This window comes from Mastigoproctus giganteus, chromosome 14, assembly GCF_048544385.1.
Source record: "Mastigoproctus giganteus isolate SK-2022 chromosome 14, ASM4854438v1, whole genome shotgun sequence".
Taxonomy (NCBI): Eukaryota; Metazoa; Arthropoda; class Arachnida; order Uropygi; family Thelyphonidae; genus Mastigoproctus; species Mastigoproctus giganteus.
The window spans coordinates 48,067,708-48,086,537 of record NC_143588.1 but is presented as its reverse complement, the minus strand read 5'-3'; the positions used below and the strand labels follow the sequence as shown (position 1 = coordinate 48,086,537).

The 18,830-nt window shown below is 35.9% G+C and overlaps 1 protein-coding gene across 1 annotated transcript; it reads left to right on the top strand.

Annotated features, from left to right (window-relative positions):
• Window positions 1–7,107: 7,107 nt before the first annotated feature.
• Window positions 7,108–18,830, top strand: LOC150075119 (dermonecrotic toxin Hl-PLD1-like). Its single transcript, XM_090389281.1, has 6 exons — window positions 7,108–7,302; window positions 13,574–13,817; window positions 15,140–15,271; window positions 15,544–15,666; window positions 16,211–16,433; window positions 18,572–18,830. Exons 1-6 carry the CDS (start codon window positions 7,261–7,263, stop codon window positions 18,699–18,701), a joined length of 894 nt encoding a protein of 297 aa, XP_090245407.1. The 5' UTR covers window positions 7,108–7,260; the 3' UTR covers window positions 18,702–18,830.

The following is an 18,830-nucleotide window of genomic DNA, read 5'->3' as shown; positions in this document are numbered from 1 at the left end:
GATGGACAATTAATGACTGAATGTTATCTACCAATAATTTCGTTCAATCTCCATTTCTCTTTAAAGATTGTTGTGCAATGGAGTGTTTAAATAAAATATAATTATTGGCTTCGTGTTTTTTTATTGAATATTTTAAACATTTTTGAATATTTATTGAAAATATTAAATGGATGTTATTTAGAGACAATTGGAGAGTTTTGGAATACATTTTTCTTTTACTCGGGATTTCTCTTCTAGCTAAGGTTTACAGAAGGCTGTGTATGAATGGACTCCGTGGGTGGAAAAGTCGCCAATCTGGGCCTAGTTTTTGATTTTTATTAATCACATAATCATCTTTTTGAATTTTTTTAAAACAAAATTAATCGTATCTGATAAAGGTGTAGATATTAATCCTTCTAAAAAGAGAAGGATATTAATCCTACTCAAAAAGGAAAGATTAATCCGGTTTTTGTGTAGAAATTATTCTCTAGGCACTAATTATTTACAGTAGTAACCCGAACACTCACAACATGGATTGTGGACTGAAGAATTAACTGCACAGGCAGCGAACCCATAATCTCAATTTTATGATGACCACAATCGATTTCATATTTAGGATTAGGTGAGAGGGTCCTCCTAGTAGAGATTATACAGATCTCTTATCCTTTAAAAATTTCAACGAGGTACATTAGAGAAAAGCAGATGTCTTTAAGCATCAATCCAACAACAGAGGATCAGCTATGATTCTGTTCCCCTTATTCAAATGATACAAAGTAAAAAAATGGTGTATTTATTTGTTCTCTCTAAGTCGTAATGTTGTCTTTGATATTTAAGATTTAAAGGCAACATAACAACTGAAGGGTTATAATTTAAGAAATTCATAACTTTCCGGTGTCAATTGCCAGATCACGTTAGGGGGGAAACAGTAAGAATGTTTACTGGAAGGGGAATTTGATCAGTCTGTAACTATGGTTGTTATAATCATTCAGCTAAATCTTGTTCCTTTGAAGGTAGCTTCTTCACAGTACTCCAATGCAATGAGGGGGAGATCTTTCTCATTATGGTGTGTATTTTGAAGTTGGTGCTTGAATAATATTTCACAGATTCATTTAGGAGTTGATTATTGTCTTTATCAAGATTAAAACGAATTCTTAAAGCTTAAATTGACCATTAATTAACAATTATGTGCAATTCTCCAAGGGTTCAGAGCTGGCTCATTGCTGTTTTTAATATTTATTAATGATACTGATGAAGGCATATCAGTATCATTAATAAATAATGTCTAAGGTTTACAGATAACAGTGATCTAGAAAAATTAGGCAGATGGACTGAGACTGAATTTTAACATAGATAAATGCAAGGTACTGCACATGGACAGCAGTAATCCCAAAATAACATACCAGTTGGGTGGTAGCCTACTCGGTGTAGTGGAGAACGAATGAGAACGAATGGGGTAATTGTATAGTCCGACATGAAGTTTTCTAAGCAGTGCAGACAAGCTGCTAGGGCAGCTCATGGGATTTTCTCAATGGTAGATAGAAATTTTCCAAGCAGGGATAAGGAGGTGATTATCTCGTTGTATGAGAGAATGGTAAGTCCCCACCTTGCGTATTGTATACAGTTCTGGAAATGTCATTTTAAAAGGATGTGGATCGGCTCTAACGGGTGGAGAGAAGCACAACGTGATTAGTGAATTGGACTAAAGTGTGGCCTCACAAATAAGGGCATCAGTTCTGCAAACTACAGAATCTGGAGACTAGGTACCTCTGATAAGATCTGAATGAGGTGCTTTGGGCTTTGAATGGATTGAACTTTAAATGGATTAATCTGACTGAAGTTTTTCGGGCTTTGAATCGATTGAATTCAGTGCTGATTGCAGTCTTCCTCTTGCTGAGAATGAACACACAAGAGGGCATAAATTCAAATTGAGGAAGGATACTTGCAGGATAGATATAAGTTTGCTTTCAGCCAGCGAGTGGTTGACTGCTGGAACAAACGTCCACCTGTTGTTGTGGAAGTTGACAGTTTGAATAAATTCAAGAAAGAACTAGACAAACTATTGGAAGGGATGGACGGGTAATATGGGAATTTTTTTGGCTGATGCTGTATAAGGTTGTTTCTTAGTATCATTTGCGGCTACTAATACCAATTAAACACTGTGGGTTTAACATCATGATCTTATCTTATACAGACGACGTTATCAGAATTATGAAGACAAGGATTTGTGCAAAAGACCAGGCCAATTTAGCCTTTAATATTTCTTCCAGAAGCCAGTATGATTAGCAAGGCGTTTGAATGTAAACTTCCTAGAGCTTATCTCTAACGGCCAAAATAATAATCAGCTACTCTCATTTCTTCTCTTTTATGGTCATATGAAATTTTAAAAAAATTTAAAACAATAATTAAAAAAGCAGAAAAATATATTTATGATTTCTTCAGCTGACGCTCAAAAGATTAAAGTATATTCTAACGATAGGTGTCTCTGGTGTGCGGTATTTTTCGAAATATTAAAATATTTTTTAAAGAAATAATTTGGTAATACTGCGGCAACAATATCTCTTTTATTAATTTTGTTTTTTTTATTAAATATGGATAAGAAAACTAGTGGTGAAATCACGCAAAATGGCTACCGAATGGACTACAGGAAATTTCATACTCAATTATCCTTTTATGATGTCAGTTTATTCCCAAAATGTGGGGTTTTTAATTCTCCAAATCATCAGCCAGTTTGCGGATAGACAGAATGACGTGCTTTATTTTCCTCATAGGTTATGAGCTAATCTGTCTGAAGTGCAGTCGAGAAAATATCAGACACCATTTGGAATTTCCAAAACTTCGTATTTCTCATCTTGTTGAAAGTTAAGGTCGTTGCAACGCTCACTATGTCTGAATCATCCCCATTTTCAGAAAGATAAAACTGCCTCATGCTAATATGATTTCGCGTCTGTTTAATTGAAAAAAGTTGCTAAAACTTTAAGGAGAATTGTGGGCTTCGGTGTATTGAGGAGAGTTGTCACAAATGGAAAAATGATAAAATAAACGTCATCTATAAAATACACCCATAAAGACTAACCTGTACACGCGAATGTATTTATAACTCGACTCCAGGAAGTAGTCAAACTGTTCGATTGTCAAAGCGACAGTTATCTGTACAAATACATAACACTCCCCACAGCTGTACCAGAAGAGTACAAATGTGGTCCATTAATTATGTCAGAATTATAAATAATTAAATTGAACATCGTCCTTGGGGAGGAAAAAAATGTATCCGATGTTTCGTAAACAGTACAGATTTTATTTCATTGAAATCTCCTCTTCAGTTTCTACTTTGTTCCACAGGTTAAGAAAGTTCTGTTAAAAAGAAACAGTTAAGAAAGATGGAATTAGAATAGCGGAGTAGGTCATACTAATATCACGATTGCAAATTAGAAATGAAGACAGCATGATTCTTAATTCACAACGGATTTGTTTCACTCAGTACTAAGTTAGTCTGAGCGAAGATAGCTGTTTATCCTTATAAAGTGGTTTTGAACCACCACAAATAAAGCCAAATACCCTTGAGAACAAAATTTACAACGCAGCCTTGACTGAATTACCTATAGATTACACTGAGCTGCCACTTTATTAGGTACGCCCCTGATGTGCACACAAAGGGTTTGTCCCAAAACGCAAGAATGGGGAAAATGAGTGATCTAATGGACTTCGAACGTGGCATGGTAGTAGGTGCAAGATGTGCCGGACAAAGCATCTCTGAAGCGGCAGTTCTCTTGAACTTTTCACGCACCACAGTTTCAAGGGTGTATCGAGAATGATGCAACGAACAGAAAACATCCTCTCAACGGCACTCCTGTGAAAGAAAATCGCTTGTTGATGAGAGAGGTCAGAGGAGGATGGCTAGAATTGTGCAAGCAATCAGACAGGCCACAATGTCGTACATCACGTCAGAATATAACCTTGGTGCGCAGAACAAAATATCGCAACGGACTACTAGTCGTACTTCGCGTACCTTTATCAATGAAGAACAACAGAGCGCGCCTCCTGTGGGCACAGCAACACCAGCACTGGACTATCGAGAATTGGAAAACAGTTGTTTGGTCTGACGAGTCGAAGTTCCTGGTGTATCATGTTGATGGAAGGCTCAGAATTCGGCGAAAACAACATGAATCCATGGACCCGTCATATCTGAGGTCTACTGTGCAAGGTGATGGGGGCAGTGTTATGGTGTGGGGAATGTTTTCTTGGCACACGTTGGGTCCACTGATACCCACAGATTCACGTCTGAATGTCACATAGTACTTAAACATCGTTGCTGGCCAAGTTTGTTATTGTTTGTTATCTGGTTTTTTAGGAGCATTAGCAACTAAGGCCATATTGCTCCGAGAATATGCGGTGGTCATTCCCTAACCTTTCCGCATCCTCCGTATTTGGTGGTGACGGGCTCGAACCCCGGTCTAATCAAGAAGCGTGTGCTACGCACTGCTGCTCCTTCCCACCTGGCTACGGAGGCGCTGCTGGCCAAGTGCATCCGTTCTTGTTGACAGTTTATCCTCAGTCAGATGGTTACTTCCAGAAGGATAATGCGCCGGTGCACAAAGCCCGAATCACTATGGAATGGTTCCAGGAACATGCTCAGTCCCTGAATCTCAAATCCTATTGAACATCTTTGGGATGAGCTGGAAAGGGCTGTTCGCTGCAGTCCTACACTCCGTCGAATCTCAAGGAACTGCGTGACACACTCATACCTGCATGGTATTCCAATCCTGCACAACGTTTTCAGCATCTTGTTCAATCCATGCCTAGACGAATTCAGGCTGTTTTGAAGGCGAAAGGAGGCTCAACACGCTACTAGGTAGGTGTACCTAATAAAGTGGCAGCACAGTGTATATGAGCAACGTAAGAACACTTTTTCCAACGTTACTAAAATATTAGAAATATTAATAAAACTAGGAGTTTTTTTAATCTTTTAAGGGATAAACTTAAGATTAGTATTACCCATATAGTACAAGGAAGCCAGAAGCTTTTGCTACCCGCACTGGAAAAAAATTGGCGCACCCAAGTAATCTAATTCAAGATAACACTAAGAACTAGTTAGAGCCATATTTTTGAGACAGGTGGCACTGCTTTACATTCTCACTAAAGGCTAAAAGTTGCAAAGGGCGCAAGGCAACATTCTACACATTTATATAAACCATATAAATTATGTTCAGACTGTTTAACACGGAAGGAATAAGTTTAACTAGCTTTTAAAGTGGGTCTCGAGATATCCTGCGTCATCACGTAAAAAGTTTCACAAAAGTTTAGTACACGCAATCATTTTTACCTTTAATTTCCTTTCACTGCATATACATCTAACTGGTTGGTTAAAATACAATTATTGAATAATATATCAAAAATTTAGGACAAAATTACAAAATTCTAGATGCCAAAACAATCTTTAACCTATTAATACTGAGGAAAGCCTTCAACCAATATTTTTTTCAGAGATTTTAACTTTACAAATTATCTACATTTTATTTAAAAGAATAAAGTGTCCCTAAATGTTTTTAATTATCTAATTTTTAAAGATTGCACATTGCTAAAGTTTGACAACAGATGGCAGCACCTTGAGGCACGTGAGAATTTACGGGCTGAGTGAAAATCCATGTATTTATTGTATTACTTCGGTTTTTTTTTTCATTTTAAACCAGAAATCCAAATATTTATGAATAAGATATGCTAGAAATAATCAAATATCCATTGAAAATTAGTACGTATGGTCGCATTAAGCGCCAAAGCAACTAAGGCCATGAGGCGTCGGTGTGTCGTGAACTGTGCGTATACTGTGGTCGCTTTGCTGCAGGAAAAACCATGCAACCATTGCCTGAGTCCGACTAACACAGTCATGGTGAAAAACATCCTTAAAAATTCATCGTCTTGTTGACGGGATTTGAACTATGCATTTTCCAACCGATTTTCCAGCAATTATATCCACTGCGCTATCTGGAAGGGTAAGTACAATGTTTACGTTGTTGCTGTTTGATTTTGCATCAATTTTTAAGGAAATGAGGCTTCCAGTGAGCAAAATCCTCGCGTTTAAAAGAAAGACAAACACGATAGAGGGGCAGATAAGGTCATATAATCCCATTACGAGGGCATTAGATTCATCACATTTTAAACGCATTGATTTTATACGAATTTAGAGTTGAGATAAACACATCTAGAAGGTGTAGATAAATTATAAAACTGAGGAGACATTTATTTTTTAATTGATGGCAGATGCCAGAGTTTCTTCCTTGCATTTTTCTGCAATCTTAACATTAATATCCACTCATCAGTAGATTGGCTTCCTTATAAGACTCAAAGAGCACTGCAGCATGATTCAATTACTCATTTCAGTTTAGCTCCATTAATTACTCTGCTTTTTCGAATTTCTTTTATTCCGTATTCAATCCACCATTCTATTCGTATGCTTTCTGAGTTCAATCGTCCGGATGTTAACTCCAACCATTGAGCCAATTCAGATTTTAAATTTAATCATTCCAGCCAATCACAGACAACCATTTTCCTATTCATAGCACACTTCCATAAATACAACAGACAGATATTTCGAGAAACTGCTGTACATGGTAAACGTCAAATAAATGAGATCCATTGGACTATAAAATGGCCCACGTCACGCACTGAGGACTCACCCTATAGAAACATTAATATTACAAAGCCAAAAAGCAAAAAATAAAAAAGACACAGAACTTTTCATTCTCCCAGGCAGATGAAAGCAACATCCGGTATTTGACCGGAAGTTATAATGGCAGATGTTTCTGATGGTGGCAAATAACGGTGAATTCTGGGAATTATCGATACTCTTTTAAAAAAAATGAGATAAAATAAGAGTGAGTGAGTGCAGCAGGATAATGATACAGTTCACTTCATTTGGATAGACTGATTCGCGTGCAGCCAGCTGGACAAACAAGTTGCTGTCAAGGTGGACCGGTCTTGATATTATCCGCTAGGGGGAGATGTTTTGGAGGTCATCGCCGGTTACAAACCTGTCAAACCGAGCTCGCACAAGTACGGGGATGGCGGGATTGACTTGACAACACTGGTAGCGTTTATTGGGATAAAAACTGAACAATATCGAGGCTGGGACTGTGACGAAAGATTTACGTCATTGCCTTTTTCGATCATTTAGGAGAGTGATGAAAGGATGGTGTTATCTTCCACTGATAAACATTTTCTCTGTGTGGGATGTCAGAAGGAAAATTTAAATGATCGAATACGTTAACTTACCGACAGGAATTAAAGATGAGGATAAGAGGTTTGTTAGAGATTTTACTGTTCTTTCAGGTAAGCTAAGTTGAATGTTTAATTATTCTATAATAATTAATGTTCATGAGTCCTGAAAAATGATAAAATGTTTAACTAGAGGGTTATGGAAACGCTAAGGAACTTTTAGAACTTATCTCTAAGTAATCCTTTAGGATTTGAAATGTTTTTTTCTTTCTTAAACGTTTCAAATATTTTTAAGGAACATTTCTGAAAGTACTATCTCTGGAAATAGTTTCCAACTAATAAAGAGAAATTGGTAAAAAAAAAGAAGTATGGTATAGTAGTAGCTCAAAGTCCCTGTATATACAGAATGGACACGTGACTAATCTCCCAACCATTTATCGGGTAATTTGTCATCAATTATCGGATGTTATTTGGAATTTGGACCACAGCATTTCGCGTTAATTATAAGGTAGTTGAACTTTGGGTCTGGGGGCTGTATTGTAAGTGAAGGTATTGTAAATGAGCGGGTGAAACTTTTATGCGGGTCAATAGGCTTCCGGTCTTTCAGTTGCCCTATTTACCAAGTGAGCTTGAAACCGGTTAAGAAATATGCAATCGGTTGAAGAAACTCGACCATGGGTATTTTAAGACATAATCAAAAATTATCTTACTGTTTAGCATCTAAGCTATCAGTTTTATGCTAATTTTTGATTTCGTTGTCTGTATAAGACCTTCGGGTTCTGTTAGCAAACAATTAGTTCATGGTTGAAGAAGCTGGCTTTTCTCCCATTATCGATTTAAATATGGGATTTCTTTTTGTTCTTAGTTCTGTCGGGAAGCAGTTCTTTAAGTTGTAATTATTTCATAGTTGAAGTTAGCTTTTCCCAAAATTACCGTACTTGTTCGAGTAAATTGCTTTCTCTAATATGCATCATTAATTCTTCATTATATTAGCTTCCTTGATGTCACCAGGGTGGAACACTTCATGTTTACTTCTCATGAGACATCAAAGGAAACGGGAGGATCAATTGATTGATTGATTTGGTAGTTGTTGGCGCATCGGCTTCTGTGGCCATATTGCACCTCCCAAAGTTTTTGCAGTACTTTGATCCAAGCCCGAGGCGAGAATCGAACCCGCGACCTTTGGGTTGCCGGGCAGGTACTTTACCCACTCGGCTAGCCCGGTCGGATCAATAGGTCTCGTGTAAGGAAAAACTCAACTGGAGAATGATTGGAAAACTATTTTTAGTTATTGATATTTTTATACTAAAATCGATACAACCGTTTCAGCTATGACGCACCTTAAAGAAGGAGTTTCTCATACTGTTATGAATGGTTATGGATATTCTCTTTAAAACGATCTGATGGCCCAGGTGGAGAGGTTGGCGAAATTCAAGGATTAACTGGACAAGTACCTTTTCAAAATGGGAATAATATGAGTTTTTCTTTTCTCTTAGCATGCAGAATTGTGTAAGTCATTGCGACAATAGGCAAAACCAAAGATTTAAGCTATTTTAAATCTCTTAACTCTTAATTTATTGCAGTTACCCCAACAGTTAGGTATTTGAAAATTCGGGAATCTAGAAATTATTATAACGTTATCTATCTCCAATAAATAAAGTATTTAATCAACATTTTAAGGCATGGCCAAGTTTAACGTAAAAAAATTAATTCAGACGAGATTATTAGGAAATAATCTCGTATGAAAGTATGCACAAATGCAACATAAAATAAAAATTGGGATTTTATTCCCCATACTGAGGTACATTAACTAATGAGACTCGTGACAGAGAAGAAAAATGCATGGGATGCATATAAATTATCAGGCGACGCAGAAGCCTGTAGCAGATATAAGCTAGTCTGTAATCAGGTCACAAAGGAGGTTCGGCAGGCAAAGGCGGATTACGAGAAATCTTTGGCAAAAGATGCTAAGAAAAACAGCAAGGATTTCTTTACTTATATAAACTCTAAAAGGAAGGGGATGAATATGATTGGACCACTTGACATCGATGGTTCGACTGTTGATGATCCTGCTCAGATAGCAAACAAACTGAATGAGTATTTTGCATCTACATTCACACGTGAGGAATTATTACAATTTGAAAATGGAAGAAGGTTATCAAATTGTAGCAGTGTGCTTAATGATTTTGTAATAACTGAGAGCAAAGTGGAGGAGAAATTGTTGAAGTTAAACATAAGAAAGGCACCTGGGGTGGATGGGATCTATCCAGTTATTTTAAAGGAGGCGGCAAAGCAACTAAGCAAACCCTTAGCCATAATTATGAGAGCATCCTTGGACTCAGGGGAGGTTCCCACGGACTGGAGATGTGCAAATGTGTTCCCAATTCACAAAGGTGGATCGAAGGGTGACACGAGTAATTACAGACCAGTTAGTTTAACTTCTGTTCCGGGTAAAATAATGGAGTCGCTGGTTAAAGATGCATTGCAGGATCATCTAGACAAGACTGCAGCGATAACTCAAACACAGCATGGGTTTGTTAAGGGAAAGTCTTGTCTGACAAATTTGATTGGTTATTATGATGTGGTCACAAAGGAACTGGATGCAAAAAATAATTTTGATATCATATACTTGGATTTCAGGAAAGCTTTTGACACTGTTGCGCATGGAAGACTACTGTACAAATTGGAGCAGAATGGTATTAAGGGTAAGTTGCTACAATGGATAAAAGGATGGTTAAGTGGGAGAAGACAGAGGGTGGTAATCAATGGGTGCTGCTCTTCGTGGACTAATGTTATTAGTGGAGTCCCACAGGGTTCGGTGTTGGGTCCACTGTTGTTTTGTGTATTTATCAATGATATTGATGAAGGTATATCAGGCTTAATGTCGAAGTTTGCAGATGACACAAAGGTTGGCAGGGTTGTTAATGACAGTAATGGCAGTGTGCTACTGCAACAGGATCTAGATAATTTGGGCAGATGGGCTAAGAAGTGGCAACTGAAGTTCAACCTTGACAAATGCAAAGTACTGCATATGGGTAGAAATAACCCCAGAGAAACGTACCAACTGTGTGGTACTACACTTAAGGTGGTAGAAAATGAAAAAGACCTGGGAGTAATTGTGCAGTCAGATATGAAGTTTTCTGAGCAGTGCAGACAGGCTGCTAGGGCGGGTCATGGGGTTTTGTCAATGATATATAGGAATTTTGCTAGCAGGGAAAAGGAGGTGATTGTCCCTCTGTATAAGGCAATGGTCAGGCCACGCCTTGAGTACTGCGTACAGGTCTGGAGGCCTCATTTTAGGAAGGATGTAGATTTGCTTGAGCGTGTACAGAGAAGAGCAACACGATTGGTGAGGGGAATGAAGGGATTCTCTTACCAAGAGAGGCTTAAGTTCTGCAAATTGCAGTGGCTGGAGACTAGGCACCTGCGCGGTGATCTGATTGAGGTCTATAAGGCCTTGAATGGGTTGAGCACGCTGAATTCTGATGGGATCCTTCCACTTGTTCAGATTACCAACCTACGGGGACATAAGTTCAAATTAAGAAAGGACAGATGTAGAATAGATGTGCGGAAATTTGCCTTTAGCCAGCGGGTGGTTAATTGCTGGAACAAACTTCCATCTGTCGTTGTAGAAGTTGATAGGTTAAATAAATTTAAGGAGGAACTGGACAGGCATTTGGAGGGAATGGTGTGATTTTTTTTTTTTTTTTTTTTTTGGCTGATGCTGCATAAGCTCCTACACTTGCTTTCTTGCATCATGTGCCACTACTACTACTACTACATTAATATTGGCAGAAGATAAATCCATCACTCTGCTGTACTTCTGTCAAAGCCAGTCCCCTGATGAGTAAGGTTGATTGGAATCCATCAGAAAATACAGATCCCGTTAGCTATTTATTGGATAATTATTCATTACCTAATAAATAGATGGCGCTACACGTCTAAACATGTAGCGCCATCTGTAGTTACCTATCACCCCTTAAATAAAATCCCAATTAACCCCGGTCTTCCATCGTCCCTACGCTTTCGCCATACCTCTTTATGCTCTCAATCATCTCTTTCACACCAATCCACCTTTCTCGAGGGATTATCTCTCCGGATCCATCAACAACCCCGTGGCTGAAAAAAAAAAAAAATTACGTTAGTGAACGAGATCGTCCGATGGGATTACCCGTAAGGAAGGACATTAGCGTAAACAAATAGTGTATCCATTTCCTCCCCCTCCTCACGATCAAATATCTGCCAAGCTTAATATCCCCACCCCAACATCCGATCTGGTCGAATGTTTTACTTACCTGTTCGGTAATCCTTGCGAAGATCCAACAAAAAAAAAAAGCGCAAATATCCCTCGCTCTGTACACCAACTCTACGCGGTATAAGGAACAACGATGAACCAATCCTCCACGGTTCATCATTTTGATTAACTTTCGCTTGATACAAGCGCCTTATCAAGCTCCTGTTGTCCAACTGATTGGGCAACAGAATGGATAAAAAGGTATTATATAAGCACACAGCTACTGAAGTCGAGGCAAACTATTGAGGATCTTTGATATGAGACCAAGGCGTTGACCTGGTATCATGCTCGATCTCAGATCAGTTCTTTGTTTGAATTACAAGCAAACATCTCTAGTGGACCTTTTCAAAATTCCATTCTACCAAATAAATAATCAAAATAGTCGATGTATCATGCTTATCTTTTATTCAAAACAGACATCTTATTTTATGGACAGCTATTCTGGATATTAGCTAACCCTAACTGATAAGATGGTCTTTTCACTCTTCGTAAAATTAAAAATAAATGCTATTTATAATTTATATCTACACAAAACACAATAATTTTAATTATACTATTATTTTATATGTTTTATAACTAATTTTATTTATAAATAATAATTTTAATTGAACTAAATAAATAAACAAGTAATTAACGATAAATTTGTAATATAAGCAATTATAAATATACGATTAAATCATTACAGTTAATAAATTTAATTATTAAACCATACATTTAAATAATTTAATTAATAAATATATGATAAAAATAAATAACCAATAAAAATAAATTATTCTATTTGACGAATTAATTTTTCGCTTAATTTTAACTTAATTTATAATAATAAATGTATATTAAATAAGCAAGAATAAATATATAAAGTTATTTAAATGTAAATTTAATTATAATTATAAATTTACCTAATTTGATTTATCTAATAAGAAGTTTTTTTATAAAAAAAATTCATATTTTTGATACATTTTATATATATAAATTTTTTATTTAAATAAATTTTATTTTAATTATAAATTTATAATCCTACATTTAATAAATAAATTCTAATTTAAAAAATTTAACATTTCATTTAACTATATGATGTAGTCTGGTCCTGCAGAAAAGACTGTCAGAATTACATTAAGCCAAACACTGGCGCGAAGGACCAATTCAACCTTTAAATAATTCTTCCAGAAGTCAGATTATTATTAAAGTTTAGCAACATATTCTGTACCATATGAGATGAAGATGAACTGGCTCACTATAACCGAACCATCCGAAGGGCCAAATTTCCCAAAACAAATCTTCCACCACCAAAGAAATCTTTTTGATAAACTAATCACGTATTAGCTTCTGATAATACTTCATATCTAAAAAGGAGATATGGATAAATGGAACATGCGTACATTTTCAACAAAATGAAAGACATTCGACACATCTGAAACAATCTGGTTGACCGATAAGAAATTTCCAAGTAACTCGACACATCAGAAACAATCTCAATGACTGATAAAAAATTTCCATCATGTATTGAACAAATGGTAATCATGTTTTTCTGATGGATGGCTGACGGACTCAGACACAACTTGGTTTGCTTATCTGAAATGACTCCACTTTCGGTTTATTATCTATTGATATGGTGAACTTGTTAAACACCAAGAGGCACGACTTCCCTCACTTATTAATGAAACAGCACATAACAGTATTGTAATCCAAAATCGAAAATTTGTTAAGTTTAATCTTTCAAATACTGTACTTCGTGTAAATTATTTCTTAATCCATCGATCATTTTGAATACGTAGACTGTATCCATTTCATCAGCATTCTTAATACTGTTGCATGATAGGTACGACTGAATGAGAGACCAAACTTTAAATTGCATAAATTTCAATACAGTTGGCGCTTCAAATATATCCCGAAGAACAAAATATAATCTTAATTTCTAATAGCCAAAATAACAATCTTCTGCTTTCATTTCATCTTCTTTTATGGTGAAATGAAATCTCTGCTAGGTCCTCTTCAATTTAGCAGAAAATTTGAAATAATCAAAACATAAAAGCAGATTTAAAATTTCTTCAACTGAAGCTAAAAACATGACGTTTACTTCTCTCTCTGTAGGTGTCTCTGGTGTGCAGCAGTCTTCGACCAATCTGGAACATTGGTCATATGGTGAATGCAAAATGGCAAGTGGATCAGTTCCTGAATCTTGGAGCTAACGCAATCGAGACAGATGTGGCGTTTTCCAAAGAAGGCACAGCCCAGTACACTTACCATGGGTTCCCTTGCGACTGCTTCAGAAGCTGCTTTAAATGGGAATATATAGATTCTTACCTGCAGTACATCGAAGAATTATCTAGTCCAAGTAAGTGTATTTACTTCCGAGTCCAGTCCCATGTATGTAGCTGCACACCTATTAGTTTCATATCCTTATGGAAAGCTGGACTCAGTATTATTCACAATGCACACCATAACTTTTTTTTTAAAATAAACCATTTGATAAAATAGGATCACAGCTAACCACAGGGGCCTGGCATTTTCTTTTTTTGTCCCTGCGTATACAACCGATTGCACAATATATGTATTAATTATTACATGCGCTACCCAGGAGATATAATCATCAGAAAATATTAAATATTTCAGCATTAAAGAAATAAATCTTATTAGGGTTCCTAATGAACAAACATTTGATCGAATACAGCTCAACAATCTATCATCCAGTTACAAAAGTAATACATTTGAATATCTAATACTGCATTGTATAGTAGCTTCACCCTGCAATGGAAGATTACAGAGAAAATGAAAGAAAAAAAAATATGGTGGCGTACATTTTTTATATTAGGGTATAGATCTGTGTGGCATCTGAATGGGAAAACCTGTTCTAAGAGGAGCAGTTACACGAAATTTTCGCCAACTACAATTTGACATGGGGTTAAAGACCTCGACCTTGTACCTCACAGGAAGGGAGGATACATCTTTCAAATAAAGGTGGTTTGTGTGTCCTCCCTAGCTTCTAATCAGACTAACTTTTAATTCATGGACTGCATTAAGTCCATAATCCTGTTTAAAGTTTCCTGCACGAAGTAATCTGCTCTGAAGAAACAACAGCAAAATGCTTCTTTAAAATAAATGATATTTAGGTTATTTTATATAATTACTCCGTTCCCTTTATTACATCCATTTCCTAAAATGTATTTGCAGATTTAAATAATGAAAAATAAGGAGAAAACTAATAATAATTTTTCGTTACGGTGATTAAATTAATTATTTAGGACATTCGCATTTTCAGGCTAAATGACAACATAGAAGAGGCTGTGTAATGAGACAAACATGCGCATGCGTGGTTATTTTAGATGATATCGCTAATTAAATTGAATCAAACGAAGCCTTTGCGATAAATAGGAGCGAAAATATTCAACAGAAAATATCCTCCTAAAATCTGAGTTAATATATACGAAATACGCTTCAAAAGTCTAATTATTTGGTAGAACTATTTTTTGTTGCGTAACAACACAACGTTGAATTGTATCACTTGAAACAATAGGGCGCGCATTGACAATAAAGACAAACTGGTCAACTTCCGGTGATTACGTGGAACAGTTCCACTGAGTATCTAATGTTTGTTTTACGAAAAAAGCACAAAAATAAATAAATAAAAATCGAGTTTTCTTTGCTTATTCTTCGTAGGTAGTTCCAAATACCGCAAAGAAATGATCCTTCTAATGTTGGACCTGAAAATTTCCAAATTAACGACAACTGCAAAACAGAATGCTGGAATGGATCTGGCAAAGAGACTTATCAGATTGTTTTGGAAATATGGTAAGTTGGTTTTTCTTATAATATCCAATTACATGGCTGTTTGTTTTCTTGATATATCAAGAAAAAGTAAAATAAAATATTTCAAAAAGTGCAAATTGTGTTGATATTATAATACTAATTATGTTAACGTTGTTATTAAAATTAAATATCATCTACTAAAAACTCATTATTTTTAAAATGATTTGACAAAAGTTGTCCTTTTTACATATCAATTAAAAACCAACTTAATTAATTAAAAAATTAAATAATAAATTTTCTTTGTGTTTCTGTAGGACAGAGTGATACTAAGGCTTTCATCGTGCTGTCACTTCCTTACATCCGGGACAAGGCTTTCATCCCTCCTTTCTTAGATACACTTAAATTTTATAATCTTACAATGCTCGAAAAAAAATTTGGTAAGTAATGTTTTTGTTTCTCTCTTTTTTTTTTTTTTTCCACTTTATTTTCCTTTATTGTATTGTCTCCAAAAAGTGATTTAGAATGCTTCTGACAAAATTGGAATATACCTTAGCTTTGTCAAGCTCGAAACTTTACTGCTAAGATTGAGTTCTTAATCTACCAGTAAAATTTAAATAATCTTTGGCTCATCAAGGTGTTTCTGACCCATATTCATTACGAACTTTTTTTCGTTATTACTGCTTCTGAAATTTAGCACAATAGTTCCGAATCATCTAGTATGGAATGCCCTCCAGCATGTATCCCAATACACGTTGGAGGGTAGTGTATTTGATTCTTACATATAATTATCTTTTAAACTGCTGCAACATTCTATGAGAATTTTAATTCTTCTTTAATTATTTTATAACTTAACAGTGAAGTACTCTACTATTTCTTTTAACATATCATTACTTATTTAACTACTGTATGTTAGTGATGAAGAATACCAATCTTTTCTCTGAATATAAATCCATTTAAATTATGTGGCTTCTTGATTTTTAGGCTGGGAGTTATCGGGTAATGAAGATCTTGAGAGCATTAGTGCATCTTGGGAGAGAATAAATATCAATAACAATATATGGCAAGGAGATGGAATCACTAACTGTCTTCCAAGAGGAACTGGAAGGTTACAGGATGCTATAAGACGAAGGAATGCCCGAGGATTCATTGACAAGGTGTACTTTTGGACTCTAGATAAGCAATCGACTATGAGAACTGCATTAAGGTGAGCCCACAGAATTAATTGTTCATACTAGGTTTTCTCATTTTCCTGTATTTTTTTCGGCACTGCAAGACATCTGTGCTGTACGTAAACATCCGATCTGAATGTGCTGTTATTTCGACAGTCTTGCCTATAAGGAAAAAATCTTATAGGCAATGATTAACAGTGCAATCCAGGAACATTTAGATAGATGTGGCATTCTGAAGGGCACACAACATGGCTTTGTTAAGGGAAAATCGTGTTTAACTAAATTAGTAAGCGATCCTGACAGTTACTCGTGATCTGGATGTAGGGAGCAATTTCGACAGAGTTTATTTTGATTTTAGCAAGGCATTTTACTCAGTCGCTCATGACAGGTTACTGTATAGGCTTGAATAGGTTGGGATTATTGGTAAGATTCTAAGATGGATAGTTGCGGAAGGCAGAGAGTTATGATTAATGGATACTCTTCAGATTGTTGTAACGTCAGGAGTGGGGTCTCTCAAGGATCGGTTTTTGGACCACTGTTGATGTGAAAACATCTTTGGCGGCGCCTACTAAATTTCGGTCAGTTTGTCACGAAAATGCAACGCGGAAATGACGTCATTTGCGCCATTTCCATAAAGGTTACCAATCTTCGCGTTTCTTTTAGGTATTTGATTTGTATACATTGATTAAAACAGCATTTGTGTTGTGAATATTTTATTTATCATTCACAACCATAATTTCAACGAGAAGACAAGATAATGGATTTATGATAGCTAAACATCTTCGATTGTGGTACACAATCTTGTAGCTGAATTCAAAAGATTTGTGTTGAGAGTTTCTGTAGTGCGGTTATTTGATTTGAGCGGTATAATTTGCAGAAATTTCCCTATAGATTGGTTGGTGTGGAAAGAAAGGAATTTGTTAAAGGTATAATTTGACAGAAAGGTTTATTTTGCTTGTTGGAATAGGATCGACACAACCTTACAATGTTAATAAATTAGAAACATTTCGAAAATATCAAAATAGGGAAAATATTTTTCTCTGTGCAATTTATTATACTGTAATATACAGAATTTATTATACTGTAACTCAGCTCTGTTCTGATGAGCCACGTTCTGAAAAAATCCCATAAAAATTCCTCACGTCATCAACGGTACTCAAACTCAGGTCTTTTCCTCCTGGTGTACTGAGGATGGCGAACCTTGCAACTGTGCTACCCACAAGGGCAATAAGACGCTGTCTGACCCGTGGATCTATTTGCGACACAGCACTTATGGGTTAAGGGGCCAAAATCGTTTGCTGATTTTGAACCAGCGACAAAAAGGAAACTTTTAATCCAATAAACGGTTTAGGGATTTCTCCCCCCCCCCCAAGTGGTTTAAATCAAAATTACACGAAGGAATAGATCGTGCAATCACCGCGAAGCAGGAGAAAGAACTAAGCTTTTTCGCAAAAGATCTATGGGTAAGAGTCTTATTCTGAACTATAACCGCTATTTTAAACAATTATTGTCTGCTGATTATCGAAAATAATGTATGGAGTTTAAATATATATGCTAATTGATGTACTTTTGTTTGATTTGTTCTAATTGGCGAATAATGATTTTCTTATAAAATAAGTTTCTTCATTCAACAAAGACATTGGTAGACTTCGGAATAAACTATTTTTTGTTATATAATCTTTCGGTAAGCTTAATACTTATGTGAATTAATTGGTAACATTTGGTGAAAATAAAAACACATAAAATAAAATATTTTTTCTGTATAATTTATTAGACTGTAAAAAATTATACCGATTAAATCCCTCCCCCACTGACTTGTCATTTAAATGAAATTGGGCTGAATACCAGATTAGGGTACCCCGTCCAACATGGCGGCTAGCAAAACAGTGATTGACAAGTTGTGACTCCGCCCACTATCCTCCTATGTTGGACGGGGTACCATAATCTGGAGTTTAACCAAAATTTATTTAGACACCATTTTTTTTTTATCGTACGATACGACACTGAATAAACTAATTCATAAACCATTCCCCTCGTATTATTTATTCAATGAGAGCCAATGCCCTGAAGGAATATTCGCTTTAAATCAGTACTGAATAGTAACTTAATTTTAAATTCAGTTTATTTTAATGATGCATTTTTTAAAAAAATGTTTCTTGTTCTTTCCATCTAGGTTAGGTGTTGACGGCATGATTACTAACCATCCAGATAATCTTATGGAAGTTCTCAAGGAAAGTGAATTTTCTGCCAACTTCCGAATAGCAGATGCAAATGATAACCCGTGGCAGAATATAGGAGCATAGTTTAGTCTTCAGCAATACTGCTACATGCAGATAAAGTTCTTGAAACGTCCGGAGTCTTAAAAGAAAGATTCTAAGTCAGTTTTTGTTCCAGTACGTACTCTCATCATTACAGAGTAGTTAGCAATCGAT

Bases quoted from the DNA above. Each gene is read 5' to 3' on its own strand.
- LOC150075119 (XM_090389281.1), top strand. From the start codon at position 7,261: ATGAGGATAAGAGGTTTGTTAGAGATTTTACTGTTCTTTCAG. The intron at 13,818-15,139 runs GTAAGTGTATTT...TATTCTTCGTAG, and splicing joins CGAAGAATTATCTAGTCCAA to GTAGTTCCAAATACCGCAAA. The intron at 15,272-15,543 runs GTAAGTTGGTTT...GTGTTTCTGTAG, and splicing joins CAGATTGTTTTGGAAATATG to GACAGAGTGATACTAAGGCT.